Source organism: Muntiacus reevesi, chromosome 2 (genome assembly GCF_963930625.1).
Source record: "Muntiacus reevesi chromosome 2, mMunRee1.1, whole genome shotgun sequence".
NCBI classification, from domain to species: domain Eukaryota; kingdom Metazoa; phylum Chordata; class Mammalia; order Artiodactyla; family Cervidae; genus Muntiacus; species Muntiacus reevesi.
In genome coordinates this window covers 181,127,719-181,149,063 of record NC_089250.1, presented here as the reverse complement: position 1 = coordinate 181,149,063, position 21,345 = coordinate 181,127,719, and the positions used below count along the sequence as shown (strand labels likewise).

Below are 21,345 nucleotides of genomic sequence, written 5' to 3'. Positions count from 1 at the left end.
TTTGGGTTGTTTCCACCTTTTCTATGACTGTAAATGGTGCTGCTGTGAACATAAGTATACATGTTTTTAAAATTCTTTTTAAGGTAGTATTTAGTTTTTTGAAGCTAAGTGTTTTACAGGATTTTCTCATTGAAGATACCAATCATCCCCATTTTGAAGATGAAGAAACTAAGGCGCAGAACTGATGGAACACTTGCCCAACTGCTGGCCAGAGGTCTGTCCAGAGTCATGGGCTAGAAACTCAGAGGGTGTGTCCTCTCAGCTTAGTTATTCTCCATGGCTCAGCTCAGTGCTGGATTCGAGACTCAGGTGAGTCAGACCCCATTCCCTCCAGGAATGCCAGTCTCTGGGGAAAACCAAGCACAGACACAAGGGCCCGGGCAGAGAGTGGGCAGCTCTGCCCCAGGAAGGGCACCAGCAGAGACATCTCCATTCTGAGGCTGCCCAGCTAAGGAACAGAGGACCCTTCTTCACCTGGCAGGAGCTGGGATGTGTGAGACACAGGTTAGATCCCCAGAGGTCAGGCCAAGGTAACAATGGGGCTGCTTTCTGCAAAGGGCTTGCTTACCATTGCAGGGGTTTAAGCAGAGGGAGTGACAGTGTTTCAGAAGGATCCTTCTGACTGCTGGGCAAGGAAGAAAGACGTCTCTGAGAGGGACAAACAGGAGGAGGAGCAGGTGGGTGCTTCTGCTGCAGGAGGCATCTGGGAAGCACCCGGGAAGAAAGGACCAGGACACTTCTCTTGAAGATGTTCTGGGGAGTGATGGGAAAGCCAGCAGCAGAGAGGTAGAGGGAGACCCCCAGAGGAATGGAATGGGGGCGGACTTCAAAGACAGAGCACAGCCTGGGTGTGGGTGGACATGAGAAGGAGTTGGCCCAGAGGAGACCGACAACCTGCCATGCTCCGTGCTCCAGAGCCTGTTCGACAGAGTTCTCAGCAACAGGCCAGGGCTCCTGCCTAGTTACTCCCTGGGGGTCAGAAAGGGAAACCCGACCGGGTCAGCTCTGGGCCCCACTTCAGCTGAAGCCTAGGCAGGCAGCGGACACAGGAGTGGATGGGCCTGAAGTTCCTGGAAGGCAGAGTGGCCAGGGCAAGACTTCTCCCTTCCCCAAAGTCTCCCTTCCCCCAGGTGGCCTCCTTTCCCAGCCTGCCCTCACATGGGCTCCAGCTGCACACTGTGTGTTTGATAGTCAACACCAGCCTCTCTATGGCCAGACCCTGACAAAAACTCCATCATCCTCCAAAGTGAAAGTGAAAGTGTTAGTTGCTAAGTCGGGTTGGACTCTTTGCAACCCCATGCACTGTAGCCCACCAGGCTCCTCTGTCCACGGAATTCTCCAGGCAAGGATACTGGAGTGGGTTGCCAGTATCCCCTGGAAGATCCAGGGGATCTTCCTGACCTAGGGGTCAATCCTGCATCTCCTACATTGGCAGACAGATCTTTTGCCGAGAGCCACCAGGGAAATCCATCACCCTCCATGATGGCAGCTAATCTCCAGTCCTCGGATGTACTTATATTTACTTAACCAATCCCACGTTGAGAATTATTTAAGTTGCATTCTTTTTTTTTCCTTTTTTTTTTTTTGCCACTTCAGTCCTTTTTTTTGTTTTAAAGAGTTTTTGTTTGTTTTGGCCGCAGGTGCATCTTGTGGGATCTTTGCTCCCCAACCAGGGATTAAACCCACACCCTTGGCAAGGAAGTCTTGTAGTTCTAACTGCTGGACTGCCAGGGAATTCCCTTCAGTCCTTTTTCAATGCCCCCCCCCCCTTTTTTTTTTGCTTAGCTCATTAGAAAGGAGAACATCTGTGAAAACACAGACTTAATGGCTATTGGTAGTTTCAAATATAATTTAGATCATTTATTTATTTTTGGTTGTGCTGGGTCTTCATTTCTGCATGCAGACTTTCTCTAGTTGCAAAGAGCAGGGATTACTCTCTAGCAGCAGTGTGCAAGCATCTCATTGCGGTGGCTTCTCATGTTGCAGAGCACGGGCTCCAGGCTGCACGGGCTTCCATAGTTGCAGCTCTTGGACTCTAGAGCATGGGCTCAGTAGTTGTGGCATGTGGACTTAGTTGCCCCACAGCATGTGGAATCTTCCTGGACCAGGGATCAAACCCATGTTTCCTGCATTGGCAGGTGGATTCCTAACTACTGGGCCACCAGGGAAGTTCTCTAATACAATTTAAATCCATGGAATGCCATGAAGATTAATGTATGTCTTTGAATCATCTAAGTCCATGCCCCACTCCGCTTATTGCCCAGCTTCCTCACTTGGGAGGACCCTGGCACTGTCCTGGGTCAGTATACCTGACCTTGGCAGGCATACACTGGGCACCTACTGTGTGTCAGGGACACAAAGCCATCATGCTGTGTACCTCTCCCATCCAGATGCATCGCACCTCTTCCAGGGACAGTCCTCCCCAGTAAATGGTGCCATCCCTTCCAACCTCCTTCAGGACCTTGTCCATAACCATCCGCTCTCTTGATACTGGCCATTCCACCTCTCCTGCCATGCCAACTCAGACCCTACAACCTACAGGGGATGTTAAACGAAACAGAGGTCAGCTTTGGGGTCCACTGATTTTAATCCCAACTTTGCATTGTCCAGTTGGTGACTGTGGCTCACGTTCCTCATCTATAAATGGGCACATTAATCATCCCCGCCTCTGAGAGTTGTCCTGTGATTCTGACAAGGTAATGCTGTGCTCAGTGCCTAGATGCTTACTGACTGCCAGTAAACCAAGGCAACCAAGCAAGTATTGTACTAGCCAGCCCTGGCTAGACAGAGCAATGTTTCCCACTCCTGCCAGTGAACCACATACACTGTCTCTGGGTGGTAAAGCGGGATTTGTGACCTTCTGTCAAATCAGTTCTTCCCATGGTCAGATCCACCAATGAAACTGAATGGAAAGACAGAGAAAGAAGGTGCTCCCCACCCCTGCCTGGCACACCCACTCCTAGCTAGTGGGTACGCCCCGCAGGAACCCTGTATACCATGCCCTTATGGCCCATGGTCCCTGTCCTCCAGTGGTTCCCAGACCAGCCAAGACCAAACAACAGGCCATAGGGGAACAAGCAGGGCCTTAAGGGTACTGAGGTTACTGGCTTTACCTCATGGGTTTGGGGGTGAGGCGGGTCCCAGAGTAGACTTTATGGAGACTTGGGACCCAAGAGAGGAGCAGAGATTTGACCCACTTGGAGTTGGAGGTCTGGATTGCCTGGCACAGGGTAAGTGCTTGGGAAGCTGGGACCTGCTAGTCTGCCCCCTGGCTCTAGTGAAAGTAATGAGGAGAAAACTACACCTACTGTATGAACTGGCAATTCCACTTCTAAGTATCTAACCAAGAGAAATGAGGGCCTATGTCTGGAAATGAGCGTGTAGGAAGAAGAACCTTCATAGAGGCATTACTTACAATGACTTCAAACTGAAAGCCACCCAAATGTCCATCAAGTGAGGAACAGGGGAGTAAATTCTTACAATGACCCATGTGGCAATTAAATAAAGAAGAAGGAAAAAAATACACTGAGAAGAATGGATTTCATTAATACTATGTTGATCCAAAAGAAGGAAGAAACAGGAGTACCCAGGGCAAGCTCCTGCAAGGTAGTCCAGGACAGGCAAAGGAGGCTGTGACTCACTCTTTGGTGACAGAAGTCAGAAAAGCAGTTAGAGGGGTAACCTCTAGTGATGCATAGTGACTTGAGGGAACTTTCTGGAGTGATGGAAATACTCTATACCTTGATCTCGGCTGTGTTTACACAGGCCTGTTGTTCAGTTGCCCAGTTGTGTCCAACTCTTTAAAATCCTATCAGACTGCACACTTAAGATTTATACACTTTATGTTTTGTGTGTGTCCGACTCTTTGCAACCCCATGGACTGCAGCACGCCAGGTTTCCCTGTCCTTCACTGTGTCCTGGAATTTGCTCAAATTCACATCCATTGAGTCGGTGATGCCATCTACCCACCTCATCTTCTGTCGTTCCCTTCTCGTCCTGCCCTCAATCTTTCCCAGCACCAGAGTCTTTTCCACTGAATCAGCTCTTCTCATCAGGTGGCCAAAGTTTTGGAGCATCAGCTTGAGCAACAGTCCTTCAAATGAATATTCAGGATTGATCTCCTGTATGTTTTACGCCTCCATAAAAGTTAGTAATACGTAATAAGGAGAGCGACCAGTTACTGAGTGCTGTGTTCTAGGCACTAACGTCCTTCTCTTACACCCTGATTCCACTGCCCTGTAATTACTCGTCTACATGACCACCAAGCACAGGGAAAGCGATTCTGCAAAGGCCTGGAAACGAGAACGCAAGTCTTGTTAAGAAGAAGCCCGGGCCTGCCTCTCAGGAAAGGCCGTAATTGGCCAACGCGCAGACACTGCGTCCACGGCACCGCCCGGCGCCGACCGGCTAAAGGTGCGGACGTGACTCTGGCCCAAAGGGGACAGCGACCCCCTCCCGCCGCAATCCCACGGAGAGCCCCGCCCGCAAGATTCGAGACAAGCCAGCCAATCACAGCCGGCCCGGCGCGAGGGTCACTCGATTAAAGGCCTCCGTCACCTAGGCTGACCAAGCGCCTCCAATGGGCGCGCTGTCCCGTAGCAGCCAATGAGACAGCAGCCTTACCTCCTGCGCCGGCGCTCCGGCTCCTCGGCCGAATTTCCGCAGTGAGCGCTCCACGCAGAATGCCGGTTGGCTCCCCGCCAGCCAATCACCGCGGCGCCTAGGGCGCTCCAGCCAATGGCCGCCCGCCTTCCTGCGGCGGACCGCGACGGTTGGCCCGGCGCTTCCGCAGCCCGCGGGAGGCGGGGGCGGATTGGCGCAGGCGGGGCCCAATGGGCCGCACGCGCGAGGCGCGGGGCCTATGAGCGCGCCGGGGGCGGGGCGGGCCCGGCAGCAGGCGGCTGCGAGGAAGAGCGGGCGGCCGGTGGCGGCTGCGGCGTCGGCGTCGGCGGCCGGTGGCGGCGTCGGCGGTGGGTGGCCATGGCAGAGGCGGAGGCCGGCGGTGACGACGGCCGCTGCGTGCGGTTGAACGCCGAGCGGGCCCAGGCGCTGCTGGCCGACGTGGACACGCTGCTGTTCGACTGCGACGGCGTGCTGTGGCGCGGCGAGACGGCAGTGCCCGGCGCGCCCGAGACCCTGACGGCGCTGCGGGCCCGCGGCAAGCGCCTCGGCTTCATCACCAACAACAGCAGCAAGACCCGCGAGGCCTATGCCGAAAAGCTGCGGTGCCTGGGCTTCGGCGGCCCGACGGGGCCCGACGCCGGCCGCGAGGTCTTCGGCACGGCCTATTGCACCGCGCTCTACCTGCGCCAGCGCCTGGTCGGCCCGCCGGCCCCCAAGGCCTACGTGCTGGGCAGCGTGGCCCTGGCCGCCGAGCTGGAGGCCGTGGGCATCTCCTGCGTGGGTGTGGGGCCCGAGCCGCTGCCGGGCGAAGGCCCCGGCGCCTGGCTGGACGCGCCCCTGGAGCCCGATGTGCGCGCCGTCGTGGTGGGCTTCGATCCGCACTTCAGCTACATGAAGCTCACCAAGGCTGTGCGCTACCTACAACAGCCCGACTGCCTGCTTGTGGGCACCAACATGGACAACCGACTCCCCCTGGAGAACGGCCGTTTCATCGCGGGTCCGTGCGCCCCGGGTGGAAGGAGGCTGGAGGGCGGGCAGCGAGCCCCTCCCGGCCTCTGACCCCCGGCACGACTCCCCTTCCTCTCCGCCCCCGCAGGTACGGGCTGTCTGGTCCGAGCCGTGGAGATGGCCGCCCAGCGCCAAGCCGACATCATAGGGAAGCCCAGCCGCTTCATCTTCGACTGCGTGTCCCAGGAGTACGGCATCCACCCAGAGCGCACCGTCATGGTGGGCGACCGCCTGGACACAGACATCCTGCTGGGCGTGACCTGTGGTCTGAAGACCATCCTGACCCTCACGGGCGTCTCCAGTCTACGGGACGTGAAAAGTAATCAGGAAAGTGACTGCATGGTTAAGAAGAAAATGGTCCCTGACTTCTATGTTGACAGCATAGCCGACCTTTTGCCTGCCCTTCAAGGTTAAAGATTTAGTGTCTTTAATCTCCAGAATAAAAAAAAAAAATTGAAAATCAGTTACCCAAATTAATAGGTGGGGCTTCAGCATCACTCAGCTAGGTGGCTTCAAGTTTGCTTACTTGGAGTTAAGCAGAGGCGCTAGTTGTTAACCTTGTAAGTAAACGTTTGGGGGGCGACTTTGTTTACAGATGCTTATATTTTAAGATGCACTTTTTAGCTTGGAGGGCATTGTGGGGATCCTGGGCCTTAGGTGCCCGTGGGCCTTGCTGTTGGGTTCAGTGTATGTCCAGGATTCAGGTAACCTCAGGGCCTACTGGTGGGACTGAGGTGGGTCTAGGGGTGTCACGTATTTATTGAAAGTTTCAGGAATTAGTGGGGAGGAGGGGCTGATCATTTCCACTGTTGTGAACAACTTGTGCAAGCCAAGCCAGGGTCCCATCAGTGTCATCCTCAGAGGAACCTGCTACCACCTCAGGTCTTCACCTCCAGGGTGGTAGCGAAGGAAGGGGCTGCTCTCGGGTGGAGCCTCCCTGTCTGTGGGGTCTGGGGTGCTGCCTTCACCACCCCACACTTCCTTCAAAACCACTCCGATGTCACAACTGAGTGTCTGTTCCGTTTTAGAGACCAGGGCTGCCACCCTCATGCAGTTGTTCACTTCTGTAAACTCAGCCCGGCTGAGCCTCATCCTTTCCAAACATGCATGTAAACCCAGGCAGTCTGGACTGAGCCTGTTGCTTAGCGAGCAGCCAGGAGGGCATAAATGCCGTCGTTGAACTCAGGGCTGCCGTTCAGGGAGCTCAGAGCAGCATTGGTACCAAAAGTTTTTGGTTTTTAGCTTTCTAACAACTTTGTCAGGTGGTGGACTTGAAGCATAAGCGTATGATTAATAGCTGTGCTCTGTCTTATAGGGAAAATCCCACTGAAGAAGTCTGCGTGCCCCGCAGCCAGCAGTTGGGCCAAAGGCATGTGCTGGCCAAATGCCTGTCACCCAAGGCTCCCTCTGGGTAGGGGAGGAAAGAGGTGTCCCCCAAGGCAAGAATTGAATCTCTGTCTGTCTTCCCAGACGCTTGGTTGGGATAGGTGTCATATGCCAGTGGTCCCTGAGGCTACCTGTTTTAACCCTGATGTCCCTTGTCAGTTGCCAGCTGGAGGACTGACTGGGTCCACTGGCTAGCCAAGGATTCTTGGCAGGGGGCCGTGGCCTTTTCTGTCTGCTCCCTGAGTTGCTGACCTTTGAGGATGGGCCTCTGGCTGCACATGTAGGGGAGGGCCTGGGAAGCTGTTCCTTTTGGCCGACTGCTTCCTGGTGCCTCGCCCCACACCTAGCGGCTTCTGCTCAGAGCCCATGGTTCTCTCCTAGCCTCAAGATCACCGTGCTTCTTCACCCACCCTCTAAGAGTTCTCAGAGCAATAAAGTGTGTCCTGAGCCTTGGCTCCTCCCAGGCCTGAGCGTCTGGGGTTCAGACTCTGCCAGGGGCAACGCAAGGGCAGCAGCACCTGTGAGGTTGGTGGTGCTGACGTTGGCTCTGCGAGGTCAGCTCAAGGTGGGTCTGGATATTGAGCAGGCCTGTCAGGGCGTTGTCACCCACACCAGGAGCACGTGGCAGGTGCAGCACCCGGCGACACCTCCCTCTTCGGCTGGGCGGTGGCCCAGGAGACTGTGCATCCTGTTCCCCTACCCCTGTTGCACTGTGTGAACCCAAAGGTGTATTAAACTCTCGACCGCAGCTGACTCTCGTGTTCCTTGCTTTTGCCTGGACAGCAGCCTCTGCATGGAGGGTACAGCTGTCTCGCCACAGCTGGGCGGCCAGGGAGCGGGAGGGGGTACCCTCAGGACAAGGCCATTCTGGGACTCCAATTTGATTTGGGACTCTGAGCCTAGAAACTCCGCCCCATCTGAGGCCCACTGCAGAGGCAGGTTTTGAAGAATCAGGGAAAACAAGGCACACAAACTAACCAAGAGAAGGAAGAGGTCATGGGGTGAAGCTTGTGAAGGACACACACTTCCTGAAACCTGCCAGTGCTGGGAGCTACTGGGTGTTGGGATCCATAGCCCCAAACAGCTGGAAACACAAGGCACAGGTCACTTGGGGACAGCCATGCTGGGCCAGGCAAGGGTCTGTGTGCACAAGGCTGGCCTCACCATCCTGCAGTATGCAGGCGGTCCTAGGAGGCTGCCTCTCCAGCAGTAAAGCTCCTAGAAGCTGCCCTGGTCTTGGGCATGCACCTGCGGGCTGCCCTGCATTGGTGGGGACTGGGAAGCAGCTGGGGTGCATGGGAGGAAAGGGAAGTGCACTTGCCGATGCCTGTTGCGTGCCAGGCCCTGTGTCCAGAGTGTAGAGGTAACCTGAGAGACGGAACAGGCGTCCACAGGAAAATGAAATCAGCCCCCAACCAGACTTTGTATTATAAGGTCCTGGACAACTTGGGCTGCCTTCTACACCAGCCACTGGGCCTCCACTTCCACAATGGCTCCCAGCTCCCAGGCTCTGGTCTGCGCAGACCAGGCATCAGGAGAGCTGGGCAGGATGAGCAGCCCCTCCAGGCGTCCCGTCTCTGACCCGGATATCAGGTGGCTGGGCCGGGGAGGAAGCAGGGGGGTCAGGAGGGGAGGGGGCCAGGACTGGCTCATCAGAGGCGTCCTGAGGTTTCCCAGCCGACTGGAGCAGCAGACAATCTTGCATTGTCCCCTGGCTGCAGCATGGAGCAGGGGAGCCACTGGGCTGAGCGCCCCACGCCTGTGAGGGTGAGCGCTCCCCCACCCGCGCCCTCGTGGGGACAGAGGCCCCGGGCTGCCCAGGAGGGCAGGAGGACCATCTGTCTCCTGAAATTCCTCAGCCTCTGCCTCCCCTGAGCCCACAGCTGCCGGCCTCCACTCCGGGCCCACTGACTCCAATGTGCCTCCAGGTGGAGACCAAGCCCTGCCATGGGCGCTGGAGAGCTCCCGGCCTGCTGCTGCTGCTGCTGCTGCTGCTGGCGCTGGCCACCACCGCTGCTGTGGCTGGAGGGCTCCTTGGTTTCAGCCACAGCCCTTCCCAGGTGAGCCCCTTCTCAGGACCCAGGCAGAGGCTCAGTCGGGAGGGGGAGGAGAGACCAGCCCCACCCAGCCCTCCAGTGGGACCAGGGCAGGAAACAGACATCAGAAACCCAGAAGGATGGTGGGTCAGAGCCCCGCAGCGGGGCTGGGGGCATGTTGGGGCAGCCCCAGCCTGGCCAGCAATCTCCAGCCTCCCACTCAGACCCTGCTGCAGACGCTCCGCCTGAGCCTCCCGAGCCCGGGGATGCCCCGGTCCAACCAAACTGAGCAGGTGGACGTGGCCCAGAACATGGCAACCATCCGGGTGACTCCAGCCCAGAGCAACCACAGCTGGGCAGTGCTATTCGACGGGCAGAGCGTGAGTGGCCTGGCAGGGTGGGGTGGGGTGGGGGGTTCAGGTGGCCCTGCCTCACCCGCCTGCCTGCCCAGGGCTGCGTCTGTTACCGGCCCTCGGAACACCAGGCCTGCTTCCTGCGCCTGATGGAACCTCGAGACCGTGAGGTTCTGCAGCTGATGGTGAACACCTCTCAGGTGAGGAGCCTCCAGCCAGGGGCCAGACAAAGGGTCCTGTGTGCAGCCTGGGCCCGGGGCGGGCTGGGGCTCCAGTTTCAGGGGAACAGAAGCTCTGTCTTTCTGTGGATGAGGCTGCTGACAAGAGCTGGGGCAGGACTGGCATGCCGCCAGCATGTCCTGGCGTGCATGGGCCCCACCCAGCCGGGGTCAGTGCGAGCGACCTTCTCCACAGCTCCAGACAATGCGAAGCCCCAGCCAGGACACCCACTACGCCCAGGAGCTGCTGGCAGTGCTTGGGAGCCAAGAGGTGGACCCTGCCCAGGTCGGGGCTCCTGTGCGGCACCTTTGTGCCAAGACCCCCATTTACTGGGCCCGACGCACAGAGGGTAAGTCGGGGCAGGCTGTGCGGAGGGGCCTGGGCTCCCGCAGGACAGTCTGGGGGCAGATGGGGAAGGGGCCTGTGGGGTTCACAGAGACCCCTCCTCCAGGGTCCCAGAGGCAGCGGCTGATCTACCTATGTATCGACATCTGCTTCCCAAACAACATCTGTGTGTCCGTCTGCTTTTATTACCTCCCAGACTGAGCCCCAGCCTGACCACACAGGCCAGCCACCTGGCCGACCCTGTCACCAGTCCACGGAGGGCGGGCGGGGATAATAAACCACTCCACCTGGCTGTGACAGTGTTCTCTGTGACCTTGGGGACGCAAAACAGGGCCAGGGAGGGGCCGAGGGAGGCCCCAGGTGAGCACCAGCCTCGGACTCCCTCGGCGGCTCCAGGCCCTATGGGTCCAGAGTTTCTGAAGGAAAGAGCCCTGCTGCGTCCACATAAGCAGCCAGGGCTGAGAAAGTCCCAGAGTGGACCGGCCTGGCTGGGGAGCCAGGGTTGCTCAGTCCAGTCTGGCGAGACTCCAATGAAGTGGCCAGCCCATGGGTGTCACGCTGACCTGGGCAGCTGGACAGACACACTCGGCTGGTGCCACCTGGACGGCTGCCTGCAGCGCCCAGGGACAAAGCTAGCCCAGCACGCTGTCATTGAAGGCCAAGCACACGACGGCTTTCTGGTGACCACCGTACTCTCTCTTGATCTCGCCTGTCTCCACACACCAGAGCCGGGCCAGGTTGTCAGAGGAAGCTGTAGGGAGGGAGGGAGAGCACAGATGGGGTTCGGGGAGCAGCCCCAGGCCTGGCCAGCGGGGCGGGGGGCAGGGCGGCGGGGCCCACCGGTGACGATGTACTGCGAGTCCCCCGAGAAGGCACAGCCCCACATCCAGCCCCGGGACGACTCTCCGGGGTTGCTGCTCTTGATGCTCAGCTCCGTCATCAGGGAGAAGTTGGACGTCCTCCAGATCTTGCACGTCTGGTCAGCCGAGCAGGTGGCGAGGAGCCTGGGGGCGGGGGTGAGCGCAGCAGGCGTGCCATCAACAGCCGCTCCCATCCCGCACACCCGTGCTGCCCTCCAAGCAGACCCCAACGCATCAGGCCCCCAGCCCCAGGCACACCGCCTCCTGTCCCCTGGCCCTGCACACACGTGGAGTCGGGGCTGAAGCGGCACTGCAGGGCATAGCGGGTGTGCGCCGGGATCTTGGTCTTGGGGATGAGCTGTGTCACCTCGTCGCCAATGCCTCCAGTCAGGTTCCAGACATAGCAGTTCCCCTGTGGGGGAGGAGGGCAGTCACGGGAGGCCGGGGCCTCCAGTCTGACAGGTGGGGGAGGATACCCAGAGGCAAGACCTAGATCCAGGGGCTGCCATCCAGCACTGCGGCTGTGTACAAGGACCTGAGGGCCAGGGACATGCGACAGGGAGCACCTGGGAGACCCAGCCCCAAGCAGGGGCCACACCTGATGGGCTGAGGGCAGGAAGCCATGCCTGGCCTTCCTGAAGGATGCGCTTGGCCAACTGGAATGTGCAGAACAAGATGGGACGAGGACACCCAGACACAGGGAACTGCAGGGCGAAGGCTTGGGAGTGGACAGTTTGGGAATGTCGAGGGATAACTGATTCGCTGAGATCAAATGGACATTAAAGGGAGAAAGGAAGCTGGACGGGAGTCCAGGGGTCAAATGGCAGGGTCCTGAGGCCCTGGGAAGGAGCCCGGGACATCTCAGTGTTAACTTAGAGGAAGGAGGCAGTCAGGGTGCTCCTGCTGAAGGATGCTCTGCATTGGGACAGGGAGACGTCACAGGGGAAGAAGTCAGAGAGGCTGCAGCCACTGTCGGGAGAGACGAGGGAAACTGGGACCAGGAGGAGAGAGGGAAGTGGACAACTGGAAAGACTCTGGAGGTGGAGAGGCCCAGACTGCTATGTGGGCCATGGCCAGCAGCAAGAGGCTGCATCAGGCGTGACCCCCAAGGTTCTGGCTCTGGGGGCTGAGTTAGAGCTGGAGCCCAGGATGGGGAAGCAGGACTCGGGGGGAGAGGGGAGAGCCCACCTGCAGGGAACAGGGATCTAAAGAGCTGGGCCCCGAGCTGCACCCCCTCCCCGGGACTCACAGTGCTATTGACAGCAGCCATGTAGCTGGCGTCGGGGTCGATGTGGGCGGATGTGATAGAGACCTCCGGCTCTGGGATCAGCTGCTCGTTGTGGTCGGTTTTCAAGTCCCAGATGTGAATGGCACCGCTCTGGTCACCCACGATGAGCTCCGCCTGAGGAGGCACCGGGGAGGTGAGGCCGGGCAGCACCCTGCCCTCCAGAGCCCCAGGGTGCCCAGCCCCGTGTGGCCCCCTCACCTGGTTGGGGTGCAGGCACACACAGTTAATGGGTGCGTTCACCTGGAAGATTCGCTGACACTGCAGGTTCCGGGACCTTTGAGATGGGGGGACACACCCCGTCTGTGGTGCGTGGCCGTTGGCACCCCTTCCTCCCTGAGAGACCCTTTTCCTGGCCACTTAACCTTGTCTATGATGGGAGCTGTCTCACGGGAAAGACTTGGGGGGCTTGGACCTCCCCGGGGCAGCCTGAAGTCAATGAGTGACTCAGAAAGGGCCTAAAACATGGGCCCTTGGTCAAGGTGGGACTTGCTCTTTGGTGCAGCTCACTCCAGAGCCCCCTGTGGGATCAGGCTGAGAATCTTCTCCGGGAGGTCTTTGTGGGTCTGCCTCCCTGCCCTACCTGCTTTCCTCATCTGCCTTCAAGAAGTCACCTGCATAGACAGTCTCCCGGCCTGGCTCTCACCTTACCCACCCAGGCAGCAAGCTGCTCCCACCTGGCGCCCCACACCTGAGGTCCCAGATTCGGGCGGTGCAGTCCTCCCCACCCGTGTACATCCAGCGGCCGTCCTCATGGAAGCCCACCGACGCAATGTTCTTGTTGACCCCGTCGTAGCTGATGATGGGGTTGGGGTTATTGGAGTTGAGGTCATACATGCGAATGTGCTGGTAACCTAGGAGCAGAGGCCAAACTGAAGTGAGGCTGTGCCCACGGACCTAGGAGAAATCAGGGGTTGGGGTGGAGAGCAGGGTACCTGCAGCTGCAATCATGGTGCGGTCAGGTGTGATCTCCAGCGCGTTCACCTGCTGGGTCTGTTAAGGAGGGTGACCAACAGGGGACTCCGAGGCCTCCACCGCAGCGGGTTCAGTGCCGCGTCCTTCCCACCGGGCAACCGGCCAGCACCACCCGCCCCATCGCCCCATCGCCCCAGCGGAGGATACCGAGTCCTGGTGTTGCACAGTTCGCGTACAGATCCCGCTGTGGGCTTGCCAGAACCGCACCGTGTGGTCATAGCCTGCAGTGGCCAAGATGACGGGGTCACTGCCCACTGTGCCTGGAGACGCATTCATGGTGTGGCTGCCGAAAGGACTCAGATCGACACAGGGCACTAGGTCTGACCCGCAGGGGCCAGAGATCAGGGCATCTAGAGCAAAGACAGGGGGTGCAGTATTTAGGGAATACCCTACGTCCTAAATACGTTACAGCAGATTACTCGGTGCTGGGGAATAATGAAATCATCCCCATCTTAGACACGGGGAAAACCGAGGCGCGGAGAGGTTCGGGGAGACGCGTGACAACCGGCAAGGGACAGCTCGGCGCTCCGAGCCGCGGGCTCCGTCCCCCACCCGGAGAGCCGCCGCCGGAACGCCTTCCCATCGGCGGCCGGCAGGGGGCAGTCGCGCCGCGGGCGCTGCGGTGCCGCAGGGGCGGGCCGCGCATGCGCAGGGCTGCGCACCGGCCCGCGAGCGAAGCCTGAGTGCGGCGGCCGCGCGTGCGTAGTAGGCCGGCGGCCGCGCGTGCGTAGTAGGCCGGCGGCGGGCCTTGTGGGGCGGCGTGGGGGAGCTCCCTGGCTGGACCCTCGAGCTCCCCGGCGCTCCGCCGACCGCCCTGACTCTGTCCCGCGGAGCCAGCGACCCCCGGGCGCGCTCTCCCGGCCCCTGGACGTCGCCTTCCAGCCCTCGTCCCGCGGCCCCCGTACCTTTCAGGCGGCTCTGCGCTCTGCCGCGGCCCAGGACGGCTAGTGGAGCCGGAGCAGGTCGATAGAGGCCGAGCTTCGAGTTATCGATGAGCTAGTAGGGCGACACCAAGGGGCGCGAGGGACGGGGGTGGCGGGGACGAGACTGAAGCTCTGGCGTAGAGGGCCCCTATCTCCTGGGAAGAAGCGGTACAGGCCCCGGGACGAAAGCAGCGACCCCAGCCTTTTCCCCTCTCGGGGACCCCACCCTCCCGAGAGCGGTTCCCTAGGCCGGGTGGTACCATCCACCCCCCCACCCCCATCCGTCTGGTGCCCACTAGGATTCCCAGGTAAATTACAGGACATCAAGTTGCAGTTGATTTCAGATAAGCAACGTGTTTTGTTGAGTACAGCCTAAATATTGCATGGGATATACTTATACTAAAAAGTTTTACATTGCCTGCGTGAAATTCAAGTGTAGTTAGGTGTCCTGTAGTTTTCTTTGCTACATCAGGCAACCCCTAGTCTGGGCCCTGTCAGGCCTGTGCAGATCGGTCGGATCCTCAGGTCCCTTCACTAATCCCAGTGACTCCTCCATTACTGGGGTCCCTCGTACCTCCTCTTCCATCCAACCTTCCCACATTCTACACACGTGGCCCCCGGAAAACAACAAAAAAAGAATCCTTGAGACAGCCTCTCCCAGGGCATCTTCCCACCAGGCTTATAAATTGCAGCTGCACCCCTGTTCCTTCCTCTAGCCCCTTGACCAAGGCCATGTCCCCTGCCTATCCACCCAGGCCCTCGTCCTGGCAACCTTCCTCCCTGAATCTTCCCTCTTTCCTTCCTGTTAGCATTTCTTTTTCTTTTGTTTCTTTGTTTAATTTTTTGTCTGCACACCATGTGGCATGCGGGATCTTAGTTCCCCGACCAGGGATTGAACCTGTGTCCCTTGCAGTGGAAGCACGAAGGCTGAACCCCTGGACTGCCAGGGAGGTCCCTCCCTAAGCATTTCCACACCATCCTTCCAGATGGCACCCTTTCAGACATCCAGTCTCACTTCTCACTAGCAGCTTGACTTGCTGTCAGCTGTCATGTTTTACTCCCAGCTCTCCAGCGAGAGTTTCACAAGGTCACTGGCCATCTCACACTGCCAAACGCAGTGCATACTTTTCTCGTGCATCTTGCCACGTCTGTCTACACAGTGGCTGACAGCACTCCTCCTAGAAAGCTCCTGTGACTGTTGCTAGCTTCTTGCCCCCTGCGTTCAGTCTCTTTCTCTGCCTTCCCCTAAAGGTTGGCGGCCTCCAGAGATCCTGTGTCCACCCTGTCCCTGGGGCTCCTGCCCACTCTCCAGGGCTTTCAGTACCTTCCTTGTCTGGGTCCTTCCTTCCCTGTCTCCAGCTCACAGCCAGCTCCCTGTTTGACATTGTCCATCAAAGACCCCACAGACACCTCCGCTTCCCACAGCCAAGACAGTTCATGATGGACCTGCCCCCAAAGGCTTTCTCTTCTGTGTGTGGTGCCCACCTATGTGTGACAGCCAGACGGGATCCCGTGGACCATCACACCCTCTCAGGAGCAGTCCCCTCATCACCACCCTTCTCCTGCCCCCTCCAGGCTGTCCTTCACATTACAGAGTGGTCCTCTGAATACCTATGCCTGAGGACTTCCCTGGTGACCCAGTGGTTAAGAATCTACCATCTAATGCAGGGGCTGCTGCTGCTGCTAAGTCGCTTCAGTTGTGTCCGACTCTGTGCGACCCCATAGACGGCAGCCCGCCAGGCTCCTCCGTCCCTGGGGTTCTCCAGGCAAGAACACTAGAGTGGGTTGCCATTTCCTTCTCCAATGCATGAAAGTGAAGTTGCTCAGTCCTGTCCGACTCTTCTCGACCCCATGGTCTGCAGCCTACCAGGTTCCTCCGTCCATGGGATTTTCCAGGCAAGAGTACTGGAGTGGGTTGCCATTGCCTTCTCCCTAATGCAGGGGGCATGGGTTCAATCCCTAGTCGGGGAGCCAAGATCCCACGTGCCGCAGGGCAACTAAGCCCACGCATTGCAGGTACTAAGCTTACAGCTAGTGAGCTTGCACGCCACAACTGACGCAGCCAAACATAGATTTTTTAAATTGAAAAAAAAATCCTAAGCCTGAACCTTGTAAGAATCCTGCAAGTGTCCCCCATCACCCTTCAGACTCCTGGGCCCAGCCCCTGCCAAGCCTGCAGCTTTCTCCTCTCCACTACACAAGCCACGAGTGAACGGCAGTCTCAGAATTCACTGCAGAATTCACTGCCCACACCTAGGATGTGTCATCTCTGCCTCTTTACCTGCTGAACTCCTGATTTTTTTAGCACCTTTCATAGCTTTGGGAGCTTATTCTGTATGAAGGGGCTATACCGAATGTTTTGCTTGAACTGAGGTGAAATTAACATTACATGAACGTTGCCATTTTTAAGTGAACAATTCAGTGGCACTTAATGTTGTGCAACCACCACTTCTGTCTAGTTCCAGAACATTCCCATCATTCCAAAAGAACCCCACCTCCCCCACCCCACCTCCCCTCAGCCCCTGGCAGCCAGTGATCCACTTCCTGACTCCATGGATTTACCTCTTCTGGACATTTCATAGAAATGACGTCATTCAATATATGGCCTTTTGTGTTTGGTTTCTTTCACTGGGCATAACATTTTCTAGGTTCATCCAGGCTGTAGCCTGCATCAGTGAAAGTGAAAGTCACTCAGTTGTGACCAGACTCTTTGCAACCCCATGGACTATACCGTCCATGGAATTCTCCAGGCCAGAATACTGGAATGGGTAGCCTTTCCCTTCTCCAGGGGATCTTCCCAACCCAGGGATTGAACCCAGGTCTCCCGCATTGTAGGTGGTTCTTTACCAGCTGAGTCACAAGCGAAGCCTGTGTTAGTACTTCGTTCCTTTTTATGGCTGAACAATATTTCATTGTATGGATGGACCATATTTCATTTATCCGTTTTTCCATTCATTGATGGGCACTTGATGAGATGGTTTCCACTTGTTAGCTAGTACAAATAATGCTTGCAATGAACTTTTCTGTACAAGTACTTCTGAGTCCCCATTTTGATTTTTCTTGAGTATATAGTAGCAGTGGGGCTGCTGCATCTTGTGGTAATTCCACGTTTCAGTTCTTGAGGAACCGCCAAACTGTGCTGAGCCTTTTACCCACATTCTGCATTGGGTCTTCGCAATAACCCTGCCAAGGAGGAACCAACCCCATTTTGCAGGTGAGAAAACAGGCTTGGGGCTTCCCTGGTAGTTCAGTGGTAATCCGCCTGCCAACGCAGGAGACATGAGTTCGATCCCGATCTTGGAAGATCCCACATGCCATGGAGCAACTAAACTATTGAGCCCACGTGCCCTAGAGCTCATGCTCTTCAACAAAAGAAGCCACCACAATGAGAAGCCCGGCCCTGTAACAAGAGAGCAGCCCCTGCTTGCTGCAACTAGAGGAAGCCTGCAGGGCGATGAAGACCCAACACAGCCAAAAATAAAATTAAATTTAAACCCCCCTGAGGCTCACATCCCAGGGCACGTGGTTAGAACATGGCAGAACCCACCCCACTGGGCTCAGCTACGCCCTGACCTCACCCCTTCTGGCTGGGCGACTGCCTGCGGGCACCCCACCCCACCCCCAGACATGCTCATCTTCCTCTTGAAGTCCAGGCACTTCCCAGGGCAGCTCCAGGGAGTGGCAGATGGATATGCGGGCTTGGGAGCAACTGAAGGATGTCCAGAGCAGCATAAAGCCTGAGAGCCGAGTGTGGGACAGAGGCGGGGCCGGGAGAGGGCCGGGGGACACAGCCAGGTGTCGTGGGCCTGTGGCCGGGGTGGGGCGTGCCCTGAGCAGTTTGCATTTTTGTGAGGACTCTGGGGGGGGTTTCCCAGGTGAAGACATAAGAGATGCGGGTTCAATCCCTGGGTCAGGAAGATCCTCTGGAGGAAGGCATGGCAACCCACTCCAACCTTCTTGCCTGGAGAATCCCACGGACAGAGGAGCCTGGTCAGCTACAGTCCATGGGGTCGCACCGAGTTGGGCACAACTGAAGTGACTTGGCACTGGAGGGAGGGCTGCATATGTCCCGTGCCTAGGGGGTAACTGAGAGACCAGGCCAGGCTCCCTGTCCAGCCTGAGTAGCTCCAGCATCCCTGCTGGGCAGAAAGGAGAGACCCGACCCATGGTTGCGGATCCATTCATGTACTAAGCATCAGCTGAGCACTTATGGAGGCGGCATCTTTGAGAATGATAGAAACCATGGCAGCTTTCAGACTTCATGCTCCCAACAGTCCACCGGGAGGGCACGTTCTGTTCTGTTCTGTGTTCATCATCACCATTTTTTACATAAGGGGCTGGACCCCAGGGCCCTGAGGGTCTGGGGGGGGGGGCACCATGGAGCCCCTGGCAGGGCACACAGCTGGTGGGCAGGAGCGGGGGTTGCACTGCGGCCAGGGGAGGGGAGAGGTTGCTGTGCAGCTAGGCAGGGGGCCAGCCCGGGCTGCAGTGAGGCAGCCACTCCACTCCAGGCTGAGCCTCAGCAATTCTGCTGGTTCAGCGGCCCCTCCTCCTGGGATCGTTCTTCCAGGTCCAACTTCCTGGAGGGCTGCCCAGGTCCCATGCCTCTGCATCCTCATATCCCTGGCCGGAATGGATGGCCCGCTCTGTCGCCCCCATCCCTGGGGTGGGAGGACCCCAGGAAGTTTCACGTCTCTGTTTCCAGGTGGACCCTCCCATCAACTGAGGACTGTGGGCAGAACTGCTGGCCCATTTTACAGATGGGCCAGCTGAGCATAGGGAGCTTGTCCCGGGTTCTCTGGACTGGTTGGTAGCGGATCTAGAATGCCTGATTCCTCCTAGGGCATTAGCCTCACCCACCAGGACGAATCTGGCAGAATCTGTCAGATCTCTTCCCAGGTCTGTTCTCCTGAAAGGATGATGGACCACACAGCAAGTTGCCCACCCTTAGGTCTATCAGCTACCTGTTAGTTATCTAGAGTGGAGGTGGGCAGAGAATGGAGGTGAGGCAGCTAGAGGCAGGGCCAGTTCATTTCCCAGAGCTATGTGATCATTCTAAACTAGGACTTGGCCTTTCAGGTATGATGAAGGTATATTTGTCAAGGTAGGAGGATAGACATATTTTATTTAACATGTTATCAGCACGCCTTATAACGTTTAAATTCTTAGACATCCAGTGTGTGGGCCTCTGTCCGTACTCTTGCCCCAGGCCCTGAAAACGCTAGGCTCAGGCCAGGGTGGTTTGCTTTGTTGTTCAGTCGCTCAGTCGTGTCCAACTCTGCAACCCCACAAACGCCAGGTTTCCCTGCGCTTCACCATCTCCCAGAGTTTGCTCAAACTCAACTCAGAGTTGATGTGCCATCTAACCATCTCATCCTTTGTCACTCTCTTCTCCTGCCTTCAATCTTTCCCAGCATCAGCATCTTTTCCAATGAGTCGGCTCTTCGCATCAGGTGGCCAATGTGCTGAAGCTTCAGCTTCAGCATCAGTCCTTCCAGTGAATATTTGGGGTTGATTTCCTTTAGGATTGAGTGGTTTGATCTCCTTGCTGTCCAAGGGACTCTCAAGAGCCTTCTGCAACATCGCAGTTCATGGTTTGTCTCAGCCAGCAAAATCAGAAAAATAATGGTAAGGACGCTAACTTTTTTGTTTTTCTGGTAATGTTTCCTGTGTGCTAGGCACACTGTTAAGCTCTGCAGATGAATCAAATGCAGTTGGTACCCAGATGGGGAATATCACAACACCCACAGAAGCGATTTGCTGAACACTTACTAAGTTCTACGGCAAAGTGCTTTATAGGTAGCATCAGTCAATCCTCAAATAATCTACAGGGAGGTATCGCTCCCTATTTTACGGAGAGGGAACCAAGACGCAGAAAGACACAGTGGCTGGAAAGGCAAATCCGGTGAGAGGGAGAACTGGGACAAACGCAGGTGGCTGTGGGTTCAGATCTCAAACTCATGAGCTGGAGACTCTGGGACCTCAGGTGAGTCACTTGGCTTTTCTTCACTGAGCCTCACTATCTTCATCTGTCAAAAGGATACAGTAAGTCCAGGTTCCAGTAAGGTGCCTGATGCAGCAGGTGCCCAGGAATTGGTAACCATAAAGGGTGGGGGGAAGGGCCCTTGTGTTTAGGGACCCCTGTGGACGTAAGACATCGGCTTGCTCCCTAACTTCATGGGAGACCATACGGAGGGGACTGACCAGCTGCCCAGATCAGGGAACCCCAGTGCCTGCTCTTCACCCTCCTCCACCCTCTGGCCGCCTTCTTCCTGGACCAGCTTGACGGTCTGGGTGGCAGAGGGGCGTCCCACCGTCATGTGTGTGAACCTTCCCAAGGCTGCGTGGAGGGGGATGATCTGCCCGTTCTTGCAAATGAGGGAAGTGAGTCTGAGCCGCTCTGTCTCTAGAATGCTGCAGCCGTGACAAGGTGAGGCCCCAAGGAGGAGGCTGAGGTCAGAAGGATGAGGTGTGTGTGTCTGTGTGTGTGTAGGGGGAGTGGGGAGGGCCTGTGGATCTGAAGAGTTACATCCCACTGGGTGCTGGGGATGCCCAAGGAGGAGGCTGAGGTCAGAAGGATGAGAGGTGTGTGTGTGTGTGTGTGTGTGTGTGTGTGTGTGTGTGTGTGTGTGTGTGTGTGTGTGTGTGTGTGTGTGTGTGTGTGTGTGTGTGTGTGTGTGTGTGTGTGTGTGTGTGTGTAGGGGGAGTGGGGAGAGCCTGTGGATCTGAAGAGTTACGTCCCACTGGGTGCTGGGGATGAGGGAACCCAGTCCCTCTTAGCGGCAGGGTTAGGGGGCTGAACCCCAGCTGGTGCTGGACAGGTGCACTGAGGTCGGGATTCAGATTGAGGCGGGCGGCGGGGGTCGCGGAGCATTGTTTGTCGAGAGAGCCCGAGACTGCAGGGCATGAAGGTGCAGTTGGGGGGCGGGGGGTGTGCGGGTTCCCTGACACCGAATTCATTACTGGGAGATTCCTCTTCACAGTCCCTCGACACCTCCCACGGGAGCCACGGGCCAGAAATGTCTGACAGCCTCTGGCGGCCCGGTTCCCGCTCCCGGTGCCCGGGTCTCTCGGTGCCCGGGTCCCTCCCCCCGTGGGTCCCGCAGCCTCTGGAAGGCTCTCGGGCTCTGCCTGGCGTCGTCGCCGAGTCGGGGCTCAGCGTCCAGTCCCCCGGCCATCGCCCGGGCCGCGGGGTGTCCGCAGAGGCCAGGCCCGAGCCGCGCGGCCGGCACGTGGGGAGGGGGCGTCTCGGGAGGACGGAGCCAGAGGTAGGGGCGGAGCCAAGGAGCCGGGCGCGCGGCCGGCGCGGGCGCACCGAGGTCAGCGGCCGCA

At 57.6% G+C, this 21,345-nt stretch overlaps 3 protein-coding genes across 5 annotated transcripts; 2 read left to right on the top strand and 1 right to left on the bottom strand.

Moving 5' to 3' along the window:
• Positions 1–4,886: 4,886 nt before the first annotated feature.
• On the top strand, positions 4,887–7,770 carry PGP (phosphoglycolate phosphatase). The gene is made up of 2 exons (XM_065924070.1): positions 4,887–5,620; positions 5,720–7,770. The coding sequence occupies exons 1-2, from the start codon at positions 4,981–4,983 to the stop codon at positions 6,043–6,045; spliced, it is 966 nt and encodes a 321-aa protein (XP_065780142.1). The 5' UTR covers positions 4,887–4,980; the 3' UTR covers positions 6,046–7,770.
• A 969-nt stretch (positions 7,771–8,739) lies between these two features.
• On the top strand, positions 8,740–10,256 carry BRICD5 (BRICHOS domain containing 5). Its single transcript, XM_065919264.1, has 6 exons — positions 8,740–8,784; positions 8,946–9,077; positions 9,278–9,433; positions 9,505–9,606; positions 9,821–9,974; positions 10,077–10,256. Exons 1-6 carry the CDS (start codon positions 8,740–8,742, stop codon positions 10,169–10,171), a joined length of 684 nt encoding a protein of 227 aa, XP_065775336.1. The 3' UTR covers positions 10,172–10,256.
• On the bottom strand, positions 10,134–14,044 carry MLST8 (MTOR associated protein, LST8 homolog). 3 transcript variants are annotated; one of them, XM_065920262.1, is made up of 9 exons: positions 13,996–14,044; positions 13,238–13,440; positions 13,051–13,102; positions 12,807–12,969; positions 12,317–12,392; positions 12,080–12,232; positions 11,118–11,242; positions 10,811–10,974; positions 10,134–10,721 (listed from the first exon to the last, which is right to left on the bottom strand). In XM_065920262.1, exons 2-9 carry the CDS (start codon positions 13,364–13,366, stop codon positions 10,603–10,605), a joined length of 981 nt encoding a protein of 326 aa, XP_065776334.1. In that variant the 5' UTR covers positions 13,367–13,440; positions 13,996–14,044; the 3' UTR covers positions 10,134–10,602. The 3 variants fall into 3 exon arrangements, with proteins under 3 accessions (XP_065776334.1, XP_065776337.1, XP_065776335.1); XM_065920265.1 differs by having other exon boundaries at positions 13,051–13,099; XM_065920263.1 differs by lacking the exon at positions 13,996–14,044 and adding an exon at positions 13,753–13,802.
• Between the last annotated feature and the right edge of the window lie 7,301 nt (positions 14,045–21,345).